The 20,390-nt window shown below is 47.2% G+C and overlaps 1 protein-coding gene across 1 annotated transcript in view; it reads left to right on the top strand.

The window, feature by feature from the left end:
* NPSR1 (neuropeptide S receptor 1) overlaps nt 1-19,298 on the top strand; it is a 170,384-nt gene extending 151,086 nt beyond the window's left edge. Inside the window, exons 6-9 of the mRNA XM_036739342.1 lie at nt 6,998-7,074; nt 11,818-11,904; nt 17,692-17,872; nt 19,214-19,298. Coding sequence (XP_036595237.1) covers nt 6,998-7,074; nt 11,818-11,904; nt 17,692-17,872; nt 19,214-19,298 — 430 coding nt within the window. The remainder of the gene's footprint in view (nt 1-6,997; nt 7,075-11,817; nt 11,905-17,691; nt 17,873-19,213) is intronic.
* Nucleotides 19,299-20,390: the final 1,092 nt, after the last annotated feature.

The raw sequence follows: 20,390 nt of genomic DNA, 5'->3' as shown, positions 1-20,390 counted from the left end.
GTGATGACTGAAGTGGCAGCAGCAGTTGCACATGCCTGTCTCCCTTTCTGGGAGCTTTGCTGACCCAGCCAGTCTAACTTTCCTGCCCCATCGGTGCCAGTTGTTGGTGATCCTTCTCCATAGAAGCTGCTTCTTCAAAGGACTCGGGAGGAGGGGGAAGGAGATAGTGGACAAGTAGAATCAGCAGTCTGGGTGGGGGAGGGGAAGATGCCTCTTCCAAGACTGGTGGACTTAACAGTCAGTGGGTGGCAGTTGGCCAGCTGTTGGTACTGCTGGAGGCAAGGAAAGGGAGCCTCTACTCTAAAGGCCAGATTAGAGTGAGATTGCGAAGGGTGTCTGTCCAATTCCTTCTTGTATCCAAATTTTCTTAAATTGTTTTGAGACATTTTGCAAAACCAAAGAAGGGCAGGCAAGTCCTGGCAGACTTGTGGCTTCCTTCTAAGTGAGATGTACACCCACATCTTTTATCATCAGATATTATAGACTTCTCTCTTTGTAATTTTTTCTCTCTTCCAAATGTCTTCCAGAAGCTACAGAAATTGGAGAAACTCCTTTGGACTTTGGTTAGTGGTTTGCCTTTTGCACAGTATCTACTTTCCCTTCATTTTTTACATCCCAGAGCTGAGTCCCAGATCCAGGGCTGACTCTGAAGAGGATGTGTGCCTAGGAGTGGCAGACCAGGGCAGGGAGCTTCTGAAGGTACTGATCGGGGGCAACCTTTGAAAATGGTCATAGCTGTGCCCACGACCTCAGACTCAAGGCTCCGAGGGTCAGGTGGAAGGAAAACCATCTTGATAGGAAATGCATGTCCAGGTGACTGGGGCTCGGTAGAAATCCTCATATCTGAGGAGCCACATGAGTTTTTATTGATAAATGGTGCAAACTACATAGTGTTTTTAAAATCAATTCCCAAAAGTGACAGTAGGGAATAGTAGATAGGCCACTTGGCTTGGGTTTTTATTTGTATTTTTGCTGAAAATCTTGGATATCATAGGGTGAAGTAGAAAGCCCAAGACTCACAACCCAGGGACTTGGTGGTCTTTTCAGCTATAAAAGGTCCCATTCCTAACAAGCATCTATCAAACGCTGACTAGTACTCAGCACTTTGCTAGGGGCTAAAGGGTAGATGGGGAAAAGTACAAGAAACTTCTGTTCTGCTTTCAGGGAGATTACAGTCTAGAGGGAACGATTTCTCTATTCTTTGTGATAGTAGCAGAACCTTTGCTTGGTCCCACTCAGAACCTAGATTCTGAGAAGCTAAAGCACCAATTGTGAAGAGACGGGCCCCCACAGCTGTCTGGTCCAGCCTATACCTGAAAAAGAATCCCCTCTACCACATACCTGCTTGACATACGGTCAAGTGGTCCCCATGATCCTCTATTGGGGGAGCCTTCTTCCCTAGGGCCTCCCAACACAGCTAACACCTTTCTGAAGTAAACCTCACAGAATGGAAATTCCAGAGGACAAGGACTGCTTCGTCTTTGTCTTTGTATCCCCAGTGCCCAGCTCAGGTGGAGGCACACAGTAGGTGCTTTAATGAATGCTTGTGGAGTGACTGGTTAGCAACCTCTCTAGTTAGGGAGTTTTTCCTGGCATCAACACCAATCTGCCTTTTCATGGCTTCCACTCATCACTCCTGTTTCTGCCCTCAGCGGCTAAGCAGAACCAGTCTTCTAAAAACCCATCATACAGACGAAGACAGCTCTCTTATCCCCTGGGGGGAAACAGCCCCAATTTCTTCAGTGCATCCTCATATGGCAGGGACTTATTGATACAACAGCAATTGTATCCTGGTCGACTTCTCCTGGAAGCCCTCTAGCTTATCAAGGTTCTTAAATTGCAGTACCCAGAAAGGAATCTGATATTCCCACAATGGCTGACCAGGGCAGCGTGCAGAAGCATGATAGCCTCCAAGCTGAAAAGGACCTTGGAGGTCATTTAGTTCAACCCATAATCAAAAGCAATCCTTATAACTGACCTGATGAGTGGTAATTCAATCTCCAGACCTCCACAGAGGGCAATCCACCACCTCTCTAGCAAAACCATCTCTTTAATTATGGGTCAGCTTTAATTATGAAGAAGTTTATCAAGCCTAAATGGACCTCCTTTCAGCTTCCACCATGGCTCCTGGTTCTGACCTGGGGGGGCAGCAGAACAAGTCTAATCCCTTCAGATGCTTGAAGATAGCGGTCACATTCTCCCTGAGTCTTCTCTTCCCCAGGCTAAACATGCCCAGTTTCTCCAACCAGAACTCATATGTCACGGACTCAAGACATTTCCCCAACTTAGTCACCCACCTTTGGACATTCTCCAGCCCACTGGTGTCCTTCCTAACCTGTAGTGGCCATGACTGAACGTACCACTTCAGCCAAGATATGACAAAATCAATGTGCATGACCATCATCTCACTGTTGCTAGACTACTGCAGGCCCTTGCTTGTTTCTCCACCTTTGGGAGGAAGCAATTATCACGAAGGTAAGTCAGAACGTGATTACTTGTGCTGCTCTTGGCAGAAAGGAGACTTTGCTGCTGTTACTACTACTACTACTACCACTACTGCTACCACATGACCACTGAACAATGATAATAATCTCTAACAATTATGTAGCTAGGCACCGTGCTAAGTGCTTCACAGATATCATCTCATTTGATAACTTAGCAGACTTTTGCCCTACTGGGCAAATATCCTTAGGACCACATCCATTCTGTGGGCCAGAGGTTTTTCATCTTTTCCTTAGAAGATGAAGGGGAGTTTTTGTTTACTACTGACTCTCTTTGAGATGACAGCTGAGCAGCTGGTCCCTAGAGCTAGGATAATGGAGACAGAGCAGCCACCTGCCAAACTCTCCCATGGCCCATTCCCTTTCGGACGTTCTTCTGGATTAACAGGATGTGGGTCATTATGCCCTGTCCTCTGTACATTTATTTGCCAAGGCCTAGTTTGGCCTCTCTCTTCCCTAGAGATGTGAAGACCTGAGTGAGGAGAGAGTGGGAAAATTCTGCAAAAAAAATGTTTTTCTGTCACTCCCACAAGGAAAAAGTGTTTGTTTCCACCCACTCAACCATGCATGATAAGATTTTAGATTATCTTTCTTTTTTATCTTTTAAAGAAGCATGAATAACATTTTTGTGACTAGACACTGAAGTGGAGGCAGCAGTACAGGGGAAAGAACCTTGGTCTCAGAGCATGTTGTCAGGTCCCAGCTCTGCCACTTAATTTCCATGTGGCATGTGACATGTGGCACTTCTTGTATCTGTGCCTTGGTTTCCTCAGACACGGAATCAGAGGGCCAGGGTCTGAATCCTACCTATTTCTGTGATCTTAAGCAAATCATTAGGTTCCTTCATCTGTAACATGAAGGATGTCCTCTGAGGACCCTCCCAGCTCCAGATCTCCTGTTCTGGGAAACACTGGGGGCAGTAGAGAGAAGGCCAAATTGAGAGTCCATGCCCTGGTTGGGAATCCTGCCTCTACGTGGGGGACTTGGAACAAGTCATTTTGTCTCAGTTTGCCTCATCATCTGTAAAATGAGGGAATTTGAACCAGCTAACTTCTGAGGCCCCGCCTCTCTGCAGACCTGTGGTCCTAAAAGTTGCTGTGTGGCTACTTGACCTTAACTTTCCCAAAATAAGCTGTACAAATAAACCAAGAGAATCGTACGTAAAAGTGTAGCTAGTGTGGCATCACCCCACTTCCACAGAGAAACAAGAGAGCTGAGCTCTTCAGCAACAGCACGATGCATGTGGGCCTCCAGGGAGCACTTTCTCGGTTCCAAAGAGAATGAGAGGCAGCTTTGGTGCCTTCTTTGGGTTTCTTCTCAGTGACATTTGACCTTGCCATTGACGGAAGTATTCCCAACCTGTAGATCCGCCCTCCAAGGCTCCATAGAGCAGAGCTTGGCAGAAGCATCTATGTTCACAAAGACTGAAAAGAAGGGACTTGTTGCCCACTCTCCCCCTGAAACTCAAGCAAAGAGGAAAATCAAAAGTTTGAGGCCCGACCAAGATCCCTTCCAGCTCACTGAATGATATGATTCTATGGCCCTGGAGGCTTCTCCTCTCAGACCTGTGACCTAGAAACCCTCAAAGAAGGGGAAGGAAAGCCCATTTCCTCATTGAAAGGGAAGCACTGGAATTCTTTTGCATTCATGACATTGGCGTGGGCTGTCCCCAATGCCTAGGACACCACCCCCCTCCTACCAGAGGATCCTGTGTTTCCTTCCCAGCACAGGTCTGTGCCATTGCCTCTAGGAGGCCCTTCCCAACCCCGGTAGCTGCCCGTGCCTCCTTGCGCCTTACCATTGGTGGTGGTGGTTGTTCAGTTGTTTTCAGTCATGTCTGACTCTTCATGGCCCCATTTGGAGTTTTCTTGGCAAAGACACCAGAGGTTTGCCGTTTGCCATTTCCTTCTCCAGCTCATTTTACAGATGAGGAAACTGAGGCAGACAGGCTGAAGTGACTTTTCTTGGGTCTCACACCTAGTAAGTGTCTGAGGCTACATTTGAACTCTGATTACCAGGATTTTTAAAAATTTTTGGCAGTTTGCCATAGTGGATCAAGAATTGGCCTCTCCTATCAAGGAAGGAGCTAGTTCAAGTCCTTCCTCAGACACCCCCCATTGGCCGTGTGGCCCTGGGCAAGTGTCTTTGCCTCTCATCGCGCTGGATGACTCCGAAGGGCTATGAGTTGCAGAGGAGGAGCGCCCCCTGCAGGAGTTGTGGGGATCTCCTACACTGATGGAGTCTCGGGTCTGGTCCCTCTACTCTGTGTGCATTTTTAGGTGTAGATGTTGTTTCCTCCCCTAGATTAGGGGCTCCTCCAGAGGAAGGACAGTTTCATTTTTGTACTTGTATCCTCCTTCCCCCACCCCACCCGCCCCGCTGAGAACCTGGAACACAGAGGACACAAGACACAATAAATGCTTTTTGATTACGTGGCTGATCACAGGATCATAAATTTAGAGCTGGCAAGGACCTGCAGGGCCATAAAATCCAAACACCCCATTTGACAGATGAGGAAACTGAGGCACAGAGCCCTTAGGTGACTTGCCCAGCATCACACATCTAGTAAGTACCTGAGGCAGCTTCACAACAGGTCTTAACTCCAAAGCAGTGCTCTACCCAACATTCCATACTACTGCCTCAATTGATTCATTAATAGGTTCCGAGAGAGAGAGAGAGAGAGACAGAGACAGAGACAGAGACAGACAGAGACAGAGATGGAGAGAAAGAGAGAGACAGAAAGAGAGAGAGAGAGAGAGAGAGAGAGAGAGAGAGAGAGAGAGGATAGAAGGGTAGATATCTGGATGGAGAGAAAGATTATTACCACATCATTTTAGAGTAGTAACATAAATAGGAAATCGTGGTCTCCAAGTTGGAAGGAAACTCAGAAGCCATGGAGTCTGACCTCATCTCACTCCTGAGGAAGCTGATACAGTCAAAGGCTAAGTGACTTGCCCAGAATCACAAGCAAGGAAGAGTCTGAGACAGGATTTGAACTCAATTCTCCCTAGCTCCAAGTCCAGTGTTCATCTATGCACCACCTAATGACCTTACACATAGTGGTGTCATTGAAAGGTCAATTCCTAGAGGTCACATAGGAACTGTGTCTGTCTTCCTGTACCCCGTTTGGTCTTTATTACATAATTCGTAGGACTCTTTCCACACTCAATTTATTGGGTATATAGCGCAGCCTGACCACCCCCAATCTGCACTGCTCCACAGACTTGTGGGTGACATGTATGTGTGTCATTCTTCCGAGACCCTGGCATTGTGTGTGTCTTGATACCATGCTACCAGCAGAATGTTGGTATGAAAAATGGGCTCTGACTCTCATGGGAAGCCTGGTGTCCATACAATAGCTCTGTAACTTCCCAGAGGCCAGCCGGCTTGCTCCCCTCCTACTGTTCAGATCTGGGCCCAACTCACCATTGGCTGCAATTTTCAAATGCTCATTAGAGCCACAAATATCTCGTGGTGCAGGGGAGAGAAGGCTGGAGTTGGAGCCAGAGGACGTGGAGATGGAGCCTGGATTTGCTCTTACTTACCTGTGTCCTTGGGCAACTCACTGTACTTTTCTAGGTTTCTGTTTCCCCGTATATGAAATAAGAAGGTTGGAATAGATGGCCCCAAAGAGTCAAGACCAGATGATCTCCCAGGTCCCTTCTGACTCGATGATCCTGTGATCTTTGACTCAGTTTGTCTGGTGATAAAGTCCTCAGCCTTGAGGAAGACTGATGCAGAGCTGAGAATTCCAGAAACTGCACAATGTTCTCTCACTCTTGAACTGTGGAGGGATTTAAGAAAGACCAGGTATGGAGTAATGGAGCAGGAGCCTTTAAAGAGACAAACCGGGGACTTAAGAAGGTTCTGTCTGGGGCCCCTGTCTCCCTCCCAGAAAAAAAGGGAGCAGCAGCTCAAAAGCACAGCCTTTAAGAGAATTCTGCATTTTTGAGGCTGGACAAAATCTTCAGAAATTATTAGTACCCTGTCAGCTACAGCCAACACAAGCCCTGCTGCCTTAGAACAGGGGCTCTTCCATCAGCCCCAAGTTAGAACAGACAGTGGTTGCGGAAGGTGGTCAGAGAAATGACAGAGTTGGGGGGGGGAGCTTTTAACCTCAAATGCAACAGGTTTCAACACTCAGAGAACTCACCCAAAACACTCAGAGAAACTCACCTTGTTTTCTTTTTTCTCTTCCCTCCTCCTTCCTCCGCCCCAATCTTGTCTCTTTCTCTGTCTGAATTTCTCTGTTTCTCCGTTCCTGTCTCTGTTCCTCCTCTATGTCTTTCTGTCTCTGCCTCTCTGCCTCTCTCCCTCTCTCTCTCCCTCTGTCTCTCTGTCTCTGTCTCTCTCCCTGTCTGTCTCTCTCTCTCCATCTCTCTGTTTCTGTCTCTCTGCCTCTCTCTCTGTCTGTCTCTTTCTGTCTCTGTCTCTCTCTGTGTCTCTTTCTTTCTCTCTCTTTCTGTCTCTCTGTCTTTCTGTGTCTCTCTCTCCAGTGTTATTTACTTCATTGTGATTCGAACCATCTGGATTAAGAGCAAAGCCCATGATAGGATCATCTCTAATTGTTCTGGTAAGTCTCCGGTCCTAGCACCACATTCTGAATTCTCAATTTGGTTTACTTGTTTGATAAGTTTTCCTGCTGGGATGTGGGAAATTGGGCATCTCTAAAGCCATAGACTCTTCAGAGATCTCATCAGTCAGCCAAGCTGCTTTCTTTCGACAAGTGGCTTCCCTTTAAAGAGACAGTGTAGGAAGGCCTGACTTCAAATTGTGCCTCCAACTTTAGCTGTGAGACCCTTGACAAGTCATTTCCCTTTTCCTGGTATCTCAAGTCACAGTGCAAGAGCTGATATCCTTGGGTGAAAGGTGTTCCTCCATCTGGAGGTCCCTGGAGATCAATGAGATCACAGCCCCCCACCCAAGGCAAGCACGGCCCAGTGAGTGTTCAGCCAAGGAAAGGGACCTTGGGATGAAAAGAAACAAACAAATGAATGAACAAACTTTAAAAACCATCATACACGTAACAGGGCCTGTACATAGATTTCCTGTGCTTTGTTTGGACCCGCAGACAATAAAATGTGGCCCCCCTGCCATCAACCCTCTCTGCAGCACACACAAGGCATTCCTTGGCCTTCTCTCTGCTGGTGCCTATATAAGAAGCCTGGTGAATGAAGGAGACATGCCACCTAAAGTCATCAGAGCCTGCCTTTTGTCCACCCCCTGCTCCTATCCCCATGCAGCAAGGTGCTTTGAGATCAAAAGTTTTCTGAACCTTGAAAACATTGCCTTGGGCAGGCAGCAATGACTGACTAGTAGATGTCTGATAGGGTTTGAATCCAGATTTTCCGGATTCCTAGTCCAAGTATTGACCCTCCGGTAAGAGGCAGACTCTTGGGAGACCCTAAAGGAGAAATTATATGGAAACCAATGGTTTTCAAGTCCCAAAGAATTTTAGTCAACTTAATAGCATAGTGTAGCTGTTAGAGTTCTGGGCTTAGACCTCTCTTTATATTCCCAGTGTTTAGCACAGTGCCTGGCACATAGTGGGTGCTTAAGAAATGCTTATTGACTGCCCGGTTTGGGATTCAGAAAGATCTGAATCCAAATTCTCCCTCTGACACTAGCTGTATGACTGTGGTTCAGTAATTTAACCTCTCTGGACCCATTTCCACAACTGTAAAATAGAGAGCTTGAACTGGCTGGCCTCTAGGGTCCTTTCCAGCTCCCAATTTGTGATCCCAGGACTGTCTGGGAGCTCACATTTATATAGTGCGAACATTTCACATACGCATGTCACAACCTTGCATGGCAAGTGCTATTTGTCTCACCAGTCCTGATCTCTTTCTGGCTGCTGGACCCAGATGGCTCAGTAGGAGAGAGTGAGGCTCATGACTTTGCATAGCCCTCGCCCCCTCACTTAAATCTAGTTCATTCACACATCATGGCATCACCTCCTTGATGTCATGGTCCCCTTTGAGAATGAAGGACAAACAACCAACGAACGAATGATTTCTCTTAGCATTTTCCCAGAAAGGATAAATAAATAACACAGCTAACAGTTGTCTGGGGCAAGAATTGACCCCTCCCTACAAGACTGCAACATTGTATTCTCTATGCCCATTATCTCGTGCTGAAACCCTGATGCCCGCTCTAGAATCACGTCTGAATGCATTCAGGAGGGGATAGGGACTTGAGAAGGCGGTACCAACAGGATGTCTTTTGATGGCTCACCCTCTTTCAAGATTCAGACTCCAAATGATCTCCCATGTTGGGCAGCACCTTCTTTAAAAGGAGCCAGGAGCATGTGACAGCTTAGGGCCTTGAGTTGCCAAGGCAGGCTGGGCACATGGGAAAGCAGCTCCGAGTTAAAGCCAGAGACCAGACGTAAGCTCTCCAGCAGGAGGCCAGTGCCCAGGTAACCTCTGGACTCTCCAGGGTGCTAATGCATTCTGACAGCGGATTTGACTGCTGATCAGATGCTCAGTCCCCATGGGGAGAGGGAATAATTCCTTCGCTCTCCCAATAACATGGAACTGCTGGCTTAGGATTCTCTCTGTCTTATGAAGAAATTTCTTTCAATGCCAAAGGCATTTCTTTCTAGGCAGGGGTGCTGCTGAATGGGATCTTCAGAGATTTCAGGGCCAGCTCAAGGACTGGTATCTGATACAATCATCCCTGGTGTTGGTATGGAAAGAGATGCCAGTTTTCATTTTAAGCAGATTTCAATCCACCCCTGTCGTTTTGCTAAATCCACCCCCTAACACTCTAAAAGCCAAACTAAGTCACAGCGAGTCTCAGGGCTTAGGAACTCGCCTGTTCTCCTGGGCCAGTCATAGCCAAGCCTCCCAAGAGAGCTCCTCAGGCAGCTGCCTTCCTGCCCCCAAGGGAAAGATAGCCTCGTTTTTCTGAGCATTCACGATTCCTGCCAGGTAACAGCTGTGCTCTGCAGGCTCCTTCACGCTTTTGGGTCCTGTATCCCTGGGGCTGTAGATTGGGAGAACCTATGGATCCCTTCTCTGAATCACGGTTTTAAATGTATAAAAATACAAGGGATTAGGAAGGGAACTGATTATATTGAAATATTTTCTTAAAGCTAAGTTCACAGCCCCTCTACACCCCCCACCACAAAGGACTCCTGCATGGAAGCATGTTCTTTTCTTTTCACCCAGACAGCTGTTACGCCTCCACTCACCCTGGTTAGGTGGAGAGAAAGCAGATCTGCTACATGGTTTGGGATTTGAGGTGGTTGGTAAAGAAATTCAGTTTAGCTTCAAGTCAATGAAATGGAGATTCTACAAGTGGGGCCTCTATTGACCAATCCAGAGGGGTTCTTTGCCCATGACCACCCAGTGAGGAAATGCCTGAGGCAGGAATGGAACCCTGGTCCCCATGATTCCAAGTCTTCCACTCCATCTCCCACCTCCCTGGGGCATTTCCTGATCATCCCCCCAGATGCTAGTGACCCCCTTATGATTACTATATCTTTAGATACCTGGCTTAGCAGCAGAATGGTGTGGTGGGTAGAAAAGAGGCTGTGAAAATGGGAATGCTTGAGTTTAATTTAAATCCCATCTGGGCCACATCCTGGCTGTGTGACCCTGGGCAAGTCACTCAACCTCCCAACAGCCCAAGCAGCTTGCTAAGACTACATTTCAGAGAAAGTTCCCTCCTGCACTGGTAGAGGAAGTTCCTCACCCAGGAGTTCCCTTTATCACTGAAATGATAGGAAGGCAAGTCCTTCTCCTACTTACCGAGGTGTATATGTATGCATGTACCTATGTGTGTGCATACACACATATATACATATTTATGTACATACCCCACATTTCATGTATATGAATATATGTACGTATATATATGCATATATATGAATGTATGCACCAAAATTTAGAAACACTAATAGATATGCTTAGAAATCCTCTTGAAGGTAAGCTGCCTGAAGACAGGGAGTATTTTACTTTATCTTTGTATCCCCAGCACCCAGACCACAGCCCCGTACACAGTAGGGGCTTAATAAATACTGGTTGAATTGAGTTTGGCTGAGAGTAGCTAATTCTTTATGGTTTACAAAGCACTTTTCATGCATTGGCTCACAGAGTCCCCACAATTACCCTTTGACACGAGTAACATATTATCACCCCATTTTACAGATGAAATAAAAAATGACAATGGTGATGTGTCTTCCTCGAGGTCATCAGCTAAATCTCTTTGCTCCCACAAGCAATCCTCATTCCAATAGTAGCTGGCTGGTGCCTCCACTGCCCTGACCTGGGAGGGGAGGAGCTCTCAGGGGCGCCCAGGACCACCTTCATTGAATCAATGAGCAAACAGAACTCTTATTAAGAGCCAGTTGGGGTCTGTGGTAGGTGCCTAATTAATGTTTGTTGAATTCATCTCAATTCAACAACCATTTATGAAGTGCCTGCTTTGGACCCAGTGACGACCTACATGCTAGGGACACAAAAACTAAAAGAAAAAAAAAGAACCCTGACCCTTAAGGAATTTACCTTCTACAAGGGCAAAGCCACATGAACATAAATGGAAAGAGACCGAGTTATTACAGGGGGCTTGTTGTTCAGTTAGACCCCATTTGGTAGTGTGCTTTGCCATTTCCCTCTCTGGCTCATTTTAGAGATGATGAAACTGAGGCAAATGGGGTTAAGTGACCTGCCCAGGGTCACACAACTAGTGCCTATCTGAGCTGCATTTGGACTCAAGAAGAGGAGTCTTATGAACTGCAGGCCTGGTGCTCTGTGCACTATGGTGCCACCTAGTTGCCCCAATTGTAGGCGGCAAAATCAACTCAAGGTGTCAGTAAAGGCCTCTCATAGGAAGTGACCCATATTAGAATGGGCAAAGGGTAGGAGGGAGAACATTTCTTGGTATGGGGTACAACCTGAGCAAATGCACGGAGATGGGAGATGGACTTGTGCTCAGGAAACCTCAAGGTGGCCAGTGTGACTGCAATACTGAATATGTGGGGGAAGGAGAGTGCAGTCATTCTGGACAGACGGGCAGCTGGTAGACTTCAAAGGCTCTTAGGTACCAAATGGGAGCGTTTGTATTATATTGTAGCAGTGATCAGAAGCCACCAAAGTCTTGGAGCAGGGCACTAACATGGCCAGGCCTGTGCTTTAGGAAGATGAATGGCAGCTGGGCTTGGAGTGGGAGGAAATTGAGCTGATTTAATTGAACTGAAGAAGAGTTGTAGAATTCGACTCCACTTGGACCTAGACGTAACCTAGCTACCTGTCAGATCCAGAGACTACTTCATCTCATGTTTGATCTTCCCTTTCCCCCTTCTCCTATGCAGAGGAGAGACAACATTCCAGCTACAACCGAGGACTCATCTCAAGGGCGAAGATCAAGGCCATCAAGTATAGCATCGTCATCATTTTTGGTAAGTTAGCCACCGTGAGCCAGGCATCGGGGACCTGTTGTTGTTCAGTCCCTCTTTGGGATCCCGTGTCACAAAGACACTTGGCAGAGATACTGGAGGGGTTAGCCATTTCCTTCTCCAGCTCGTGTTACAGATGAGGAAACCGAGGCAAACAGGTGAAGCGACTTGGCCAGAGTCACACAGCTAGTAAGTGTCTGAATTTGAATTCAGGTCCTCCTGACTCCAGGCCCTGCCTTCTATCCACTGCGCCACCTAGCTGCCCAATCCTGTCCCTGGTAGTCTTCTCTGGCATCTTCTCTGGCACATTTAGTCTTAGAGTTAGCTGCCTAGAGCCATGAATGATGCAGCGATTGCCCAGAGCCACACAGCCAGTATCCATCTTCCTGGCTTCCAGGTTGTCTCCATCTCCAGGTCTCCTCTCTTTCGTGCCTTCCCTGTCCAGCCCTTTCCTCTTTCTCATCCATCCTCCCATCTCGGGGTATATTTCATGCCCACCCTTTCCTCTCAATAGGACACAAAGATCATCTTCATTACAAATAGAGTCCTAAGTTAGGGTGAAGGGAGTTTTGACCCAGGGCACTGACATGGGGTGGGGGGCTCACTTCTGGCTCTTCAACCACCCTCCAGTCCCCTCCATCCAGTGATCGCCATTTCCAGGGCTGTCACCTGGACAGGTGGCGCTGTCCCTGGTCCTAGAGTCCTCTGGGCCTCAGCCTTCTCTCCTTCACAAAATTCCTCTTTATGGTTCTGACTGAAAATATTTCTTGAGCCCCTACTATGTGTAAGTAGCTAAGCTAGGCTTTTGGAATGTGGAGAGTTGGAGCTCTCCATCCCTAATGTGAGCAAAACAGGGAAGGAAACCAGGACTCCAAGCCTGGAGAGGGGCAGGGGGAGAGGGGTGTGGAATATTCCAGGCCCCTTTTCCACCTCCACTCCAGGCTCTTCTCCATCTTTAATTGATTTTTAAATTGCTTGGATCCTAGAGGCTCCCAGCATGTTCCCCTCTTGGCATTAGACCCTGTGAAAACCCCAGAGTAAAGACAATGGACAAATGCTGACTGGACGATGAAGTGGAGCGGGGAGGAGTGTGGGAGGGATCCAAAGCAGGAAAAACAGGAGAGCAAGAAACGTGGCCCAATTCTAAAAGCTGATCTGGAAGAGCAAACATTTATGTTCTTGCAGGGTTTCAAGGCTTTTTATCCGAGGTCTTTCCAGTAGATAAAAGACATTCACAGACCTGGATCCAGTTTCCCTGGGAATTGAGTTGAAAATGCACAGGCTTCTAAACACTCTGTTCCAGAACAGGGAAGATTGCTGTAATCTGAAATTGCACCCAGGGTCCTGAAAGCCCCCAGCCTTTCGGTCAGAAAGCAGGGCTGGGGGCGGGGTGGACATTCTAAGCCAACAGCAAGCCACGTGTGTAGAGGTGGATTAAGGAAGGATAGCCATTTAAATAGCGATATAAGGAATGTTCTGGGATTTCCCATTGACAGCCCCATGAACAGATATTACATCCATCAGCACCTCCATTTTACAGATAAGGAAACTGAGGGTCAGAGAGAAGAAGGCACTTGCCCAAGGTCACAGATAGGAGCAGAGCCAGCACTTGATCCTGAATCTTCTGACTCCGAGTCCAAAGCTCTTCATCAATCCATCCCTGAAAAAGCATTGAGTCAGCCACCCCTGGCATCGCCACCCCTGGCATCCCCACCCCTGGCATCACCACCCCTGGCATCGCCGCACCTGGCATCGCCGCACCTGGCATCGCCACCCCTGAAATCGCCACCCCTGGCATCGCCACCCCTGGGAAGGCTGAGGCTGATGAGCCCCAGAGCTGTGAGCAGCAATAAGACTAATGCAGATCAGGAGGGCGCCCCAAAGTCTTGGACCAACATGGCGAGCCCTCAAGAACAACACCATAAGGCTCCCTAAGGGGTGAAGGGCCCAGGCTAGAAAGAGAAGCTTGGAACTTTCAACAAGATCGATACTGGGATTGGAGCCATAAATGCCAGGGTGAGACAGGGAGACCCAACCTCAAACCAAGAAACAGTCCTTACCCTCAAGTCACTTACATTCTTTACAAAGAGAACACATGATCGAGACAGAGAGAGAGAGACAGAGACAGAGAGAGAGACAGAGAGACAGAGAGACAGAGAGAGAGACAGAGAGACAGAGACAGAGAGAGAGACAGAGAGACAGAGACAGAGAGAGAGAGACAGAGAGAGAGACAGAGAGACAGAGACAGACACACACACACACACACAGAGACGGAGAGAGACAGACAGAGAGACAGACAGAGAGACAGAGACAGACACACACACACACACAGACGGAGACAGAGAGAGACAGACAGAGAGACAGAGACAGACACACACACACACACAGACAGAGACAGAGAGAGACAGACAGAGAGACAGAGACAGACACACACAGACGGAGAGAGACAGAGACAGAGAGACAGACAGAGAGACAGAGACAGACACACACACACACAGACAGAGATGGAGAGAGACAGAGAGACAGACATAGACAGAGAGTTTACACACATACATACACATACACACACACACACAGACGGAGACGGAGAGAGACAGAGAGATAGACATAGACAGAGAGTTTACACACATACATACACATATACACACACACATACCACAAAATAATCTGAGATGAGTAAGAGGGAAGTAGGTGCTTTAGGAGCCAGAGAGTTGGAAGGACCTTAGGAAGGAGCCATCCAGTCCCAACCCTTTCATTTTAGAGAGCGGGTACCTTGAGTCCCAGGGAAGTTAAATGATGTGCCTAAGGTCCCACAGGTAGTATGTGTCAGAGCCATGATTCAAACATCTGTCTTTTGACTCCAAATCAAGTTCTGCTTCCAGGAAACCACAACCCTCCTGATGATGTGGGAGGGTCTGTTATTTTATTCTTCTGATGTTTTGCATGGTTGTGGGGAAAGAAACCACAATATGCCAGAGAGAGGAAAAAGTCTATAAGGAACACATCATCCTGAGAGCAAACAATCTGGCGTACATAACATATCTGCTTTTTGAGGTGAAATCGTGGACGTTGCCCGAGTCCCAGAAAGACCACTGCAAGCTGTTACTGGGTGCTGTGTGCTAGTGACTAGGGAAGCATCGGTCCTGGGGATAGGGTCCAATCGGTAGCCATCAGAGATCAGGTTGGGGTTTGTACCAAAATCCAAGAGGCTAAGATAAACAGGAAAAGCAACTGTGGGCCAGGAAAGTTGAGGCTAGAAGGTGAGCACTAGATTAGAAGGCAAGACAGAGAAAGAACTGGGGAGTTGATTGTTTGCTTGATTTCACCTGCTCTCTTTACTAGAGGCTGGCTTGAAAGTCAGCCCCACTCTGTGGTCACATATTGCCACAAGCATGGCTGGGCTCCACCGTGCCCTTTCCTGACTCAGTTCCATCAATATGACCTTACCCCAGAAGGATGCAAAGACCTCTGCGTATGAACTTATTCCAAAGCAGCTCAGCGCCAGGGCATTTCCATTGCAAGAGAAATTGGAGTTTAAAAAATATCCTTCCCCCTCTCTCTCTCTCACTCACACTCACACACACACACACACACACACACACACACACACACACACACACAGAGAGACAAAGGAACGATGGGAGCACTTTCTGTAGCACTTTGGAGAATGTGGAAAATGATGACCCTTTTAGAAGGCAGGACTTGGTGTCCTAAAAGCATCCACCACCCCTGGAACAAGCACATTGTCAAATGACTTGACTGTATTCTGAAAGTCGTGATTCTGTGACCGTTTCCCCGCCCCCTACCCCCAACACACACACACACACACACACACATTATATCAACAATCTGAAGGGATGCTGAAACGTCCTGTATCTCTATAGAGCGTTTCCTCTGAGACCCCCAGAAGAGCTTTATCATCACTATACTTAGAGCTGCATTTTATGGATATCTCACATTATTCTAGCCCCAAAGCCATAACCAAGGTGAGACAATCGGGTCTTTGCTCAGTGCAGAAACTTAGAAGGTGCTTATGGCACTTGCGACCCTCTGCCAATCTGGAAACAAGTGAGCCTAGTATGCACTTAATAAGAATTAAAATAGGTGTCTGTATCCCAAATGAGCGCTGCACCAGTCTGCTCCTCTTCATTTTGTATAAATAAATAGAAATAAGATTAAACCAAGCCTCATTAATTCAGAATACCTGAGGGTCAGAAGCAATAAGATTGTCTCTATCTAGTGAAAAGTCTAAACGACAAATGTTATTTATGGGGATCCATGAGCTCATTGATATACAACTCTCCAGTACTGCAGATAGGCCCATCCCTATCTTCCAGTCCTATGCATCGTTTTTCCATCTCTTCCCATAAATGGACATGGGGAGTTTGTACTGGTCTATCTCTCATCACTGCGTAGATACCAACGGAACATATGGGCTGTCCATCTGCTATGCCTAGCTCTCAGTCTGGAAGTATTATTGGTTTTATATTTTCATGTATTTTTTTATTTTGTTTAAGCATATAACCAGGCCAAGAAAGTTTCTGCCCAATAGTAGATTTTAGGGGGTTGGCGTTATGGATAGGTAGTCAGTATTTATGGCTAGCATATCATTTGCTTATAGGTGAGGGCTTGAGATTTGTAAAACACAAACACACAATTTTAATCTTTGTAAGCAAGGCCCTCAAGGAGAATTTGAATGGAGGTGAGGAAGCCCATAACTGTATTATGTTTTAAATGAGTATTTACACTTACTTACTCATGTGGAGAGATTGGTTTTAAGCTCCTGAAACAATCAAAGGCTTTAGGATAGCACAGTTACTGAAAATAAATTCCTCCCCGTGCTTTCTGTTCCAGTCAAACTGGCCGCCTTGTTCTTCTTCCAAAGACGTTCATCTCTCGCCCCCACACCTTTGTACAGGATGGAATGCCATGCCTCTTCACTCCCCTCTCTCAGAATCCTTACTGCCTTCAAGAGTTCAGCTGCAGCGAAGCTTGCTACACGAGCCCTTTATCCCTACAGCTGTTTATCCCTCTGCCCCCAAATTAATACATATGTTATACGCGTGTAGAAACATGTTATACATACATGTACACGCATGAATGCAAATATGTGTGTACATCTAGATACAATTAGATAAAGAAATATAGATGTCGGCATACTCATGTGTGTTTTGTTACCGTGATAGACTGCAAGCTGCCCCATACAGAGACTCTTTGGTCGTCGTCTCTGTACCACCACCTCTTAGCACAATGTCTGACACGTTAAGCAATAGCTTTAATAAATGTTTGCTGAAGGTTTGAAGATTTGGGGTGCAGAAGATTTGTGTTCAAATGCCAGCTTTGCCACCTTTGTGACCCTGGGCCAATCTCTACTTCAATGAAAGGAGGGCATTGGACGAGGTGACTTCTAGGGTCCCTTCCACTCTTCTTTTATTTCTGGAGACCTCCTCATCCAATCATGAAGAGCTAAACCCTGAAGTTCTTTCATATCTCAGAGCCAGACTTTGTCCTCGGACAAGGTCAGTTCTTGGTAAGTGTTTGTTAACTGACTGGTTCTGATTACTTTCAGAGTCTGGGCTTGTGAGCCCAAGGTAGTGTACATGGCTGGAGAAAAGACTAACCAGTGGATCATTTCAAAGGTTGTTAATAACTTTGTTTCTCACAGGAAGGGGCCATTCAAGAAGTTAAGGTGATAGCCAGGCCATGAGGAATGGAGAGGCTGGGTGGGGATCTGCATGCCAAGCTTAAGCATTCATCCCATTTTTATAATTTGCTTCTCTCTCCTTTTAGCATTTGTGATCTGCTGGAGTCCCTACTTCCTCTTTGATATTCTGGACAACTTCAGTCTCCTCCCTGAGACCAAAGAGCGCTTCTATGCCTCCGTGATCATCCAAAACCTGCCAGCCCTGAACAGCGCCATCAACCCCCTGATCTACTGCCTCTTCAGCAACAGCCTCTGCTACCCCTGCAGGTCAGAACAATGGCACCTTGGCTTCCTGGGCACAGGCGGCTTCTTCAGCCCTGTCATCCAGGTGTTGCCTGATGGGAGCTCCCGATGTATTGGGGCAGCCACATTTTACATACGAGGAAACCCAGGCTCAGAGAGATAAGCACCATGAATCAGGGGCAGAACCAAGGACTGAAGCCACCTGAGTCCTTTCAACACCTGGTTGTAGGGACTTCCCATCAAAGATGCTGCTGCTGGCCCTCTGATCACTGGGAAATCAGAATGAGCTGAGGGGGAAATATGAAAGCAAGCTGAATTTAGAATAAAGCCCTGGATTCAAATCCTGACTCTGGCACTTGCTGTGTGTCTTGGACTTCCTTTCTTCCCCCAAGACTCAGCTCAAGTATCACCTTCTTTCTGAGTAAGGCCTGTTTTGATTCTCATAGCTGCCAGGGACCTCCCTCCCTTTGGAATTACTCTGCATTTCTCTATATATGTGGTCATGTACAGTAGAATGTAAGCCCCTCATGGTCACAGGAACAGAGACTCACAGTTTTAGAGCTGGAAGGGAACTTAGAGTTAATCAAGTCCAATTGCCTTTGGATGGGGATACAGAGTCTCAAGAGACATAGCCCAGGATCCCATATCTAATATCTGAGAAATTAATCAAAACTAGAACTTCCTGACTTGGCCCCAAGGACCTGCAGGCCTTTACGTTATCCCTAAACTAACAGGGAGCTGGCTGTTGGAACAGGTTATGGCTAAATAAATTTCCAGCTTCTGGCATGAGAAAGGAAAAGGGACATGGCGGCAACAGACCAGGCTGAGGTGGCCTAGACGAGGCCTGGATGAGATGGATCCCAGGTGTAGCCCTTCCAAAATCAAAGCTCAAAAAGGATCCAGAGCCACCATCCCACCCCCAAGGCTACGAGGGCCAAGGACTCTGATTTTCATCACTATATCGCAGGTGCATAACCTAGCTCACTATATCTAGTAAAAGCTTACTAAGTGTTCATTGAATGAATGAATTTGTGTCATTTTGGTCATCACCCCATCTCTCAGGCCTCAGTTACCCTGGAGAGTCAGACTATCTGGTTTTAACGCACGTCTTGGGCATTTCCTGCCTGTGTGAACTTGGGTAGGTTAATTTACTTCCCCAAGTCTCAGCTCCTCTGTAGAACAAGGCAGTTGGATTAGAGGAGGGTCTCTGAGGCTCTTCCAGCTCCAAGTCTCTAATCCAGAAAATGAGAGGGTTGAACTTGGCAATCTCTGAGCTTTCTTCTGGCTCGGAATGCATGATTTTAGTATTCTCTACCTGTCCCATAGATAAAATTAATGTTTGTTTTCTCACTTTACCTTCTCTAGGGAAAGAAGGGATATACGAGGGACTTTCCAAGAGAAAACAGAGAGGCATGAGATGCACATCAGACCCAAGCCAGAATTTGTTTAACAGGGAGGCTGGGGGCACTGGGGCTGCACTCTGATCATTGCCCCCATCAGCAGGGCAGGAGCTAGCAAAGGCCTCGGGCATCCCTCCACCGTCCCTTCCGTTGTCCAAATGAACTCTGCCTCCAACCTGGAGCTGCCTGGCTGGATCAACAAGGCTTCTATTCAGACACAGATCTGTGGCCTGGTCATTAGCATGGGCCAGAGAAGGCTGATTGAAGGTCACCGATAAAACATAGCAAAAGGAGCAGGGCTTCTTCTATCTCTGGGTTACCATTTATTGGCCTTTCTGCCATCATTCTCTCTCATCAACAGATTGGGGGCTGGGCCAAGAGGAGAGAAGAAAGGTGGGGAAGTAGGAGAGAGAAGGCAAAGAAGTGAAGAAGGCAGGCTGGAAATCGACTGGGGCATGAGAAGTTTATTATTTCATGAAGGCTTTACTGACATCATTCAATGGCCAAGTCCTCGAAATGGTGTGTCTTCTAAATACTGGCCTTGGTTCATTTCCATTGAGGGATTGTCAATATCTCCTTTCCTGGAAAACCTTGGATTGTAGGTGGGTTTGTAGGCAGCAGCCTGGCTATCTAGCAAAGGCCACAACATCTTGTTCTGCTGACCATTGATGTTGGAAAGGAGCAGGACTGGCAATGGCCTGTCCTTTGAACCAGGGACCTAAGACCACACATGTGGGCAACTAAGAACTAAGACCATGCTCACCAGCGGGAACAAGCCAACAGCCAGAGAGGATTGTGGGAAAGGAGTATTAAAAGGCAAGGGGACCTTTTCAAAGCTGGAAAAGAAGCAGAATTCAGAGTGTGCCTCTCCCCATCTCCATTCTCCAACAGGAATATTCCCACTGTTCTGGGCCCCTTCTCCCCAATGCGCAGACTGAACTGAGGTTTCCCTTGGCCCCTGACTGAGCTGCCTGACTCACCATCAGAACTTTCTCCTCCCTCTCCAATCTGCATGATCCAGGACCTTATCTACTGAAGCTCATGCACCATTCGGCTGTACATTTCACTTGTTCTAGCCATCCAGGACATTTCCTCTCAAGACCTTGATCCAAATGGGATGTGGTTAAGTTTGGGGGGAAAGT

The sequence above is a fragment of the Trichosurus vulpecula genome, chromosome 9, assembly GCF_011100635.1.
Source record: "Trichosurus vulpecula isolate mTriVul1 chromosome 9, mTriVul1.pri, whole genome shotgun sequence".
NCBI classification, from domain to species: domain Eukaryota; kingdom Metazoa; phylum Chordata; class Mammalia; order Diprotodontia; family Phalangeridae; genus Trichosurus; species Trichosurus vulpecula.
This window is presented reverse-complemented; position numbering and strand designations above follow the sequence as displayed.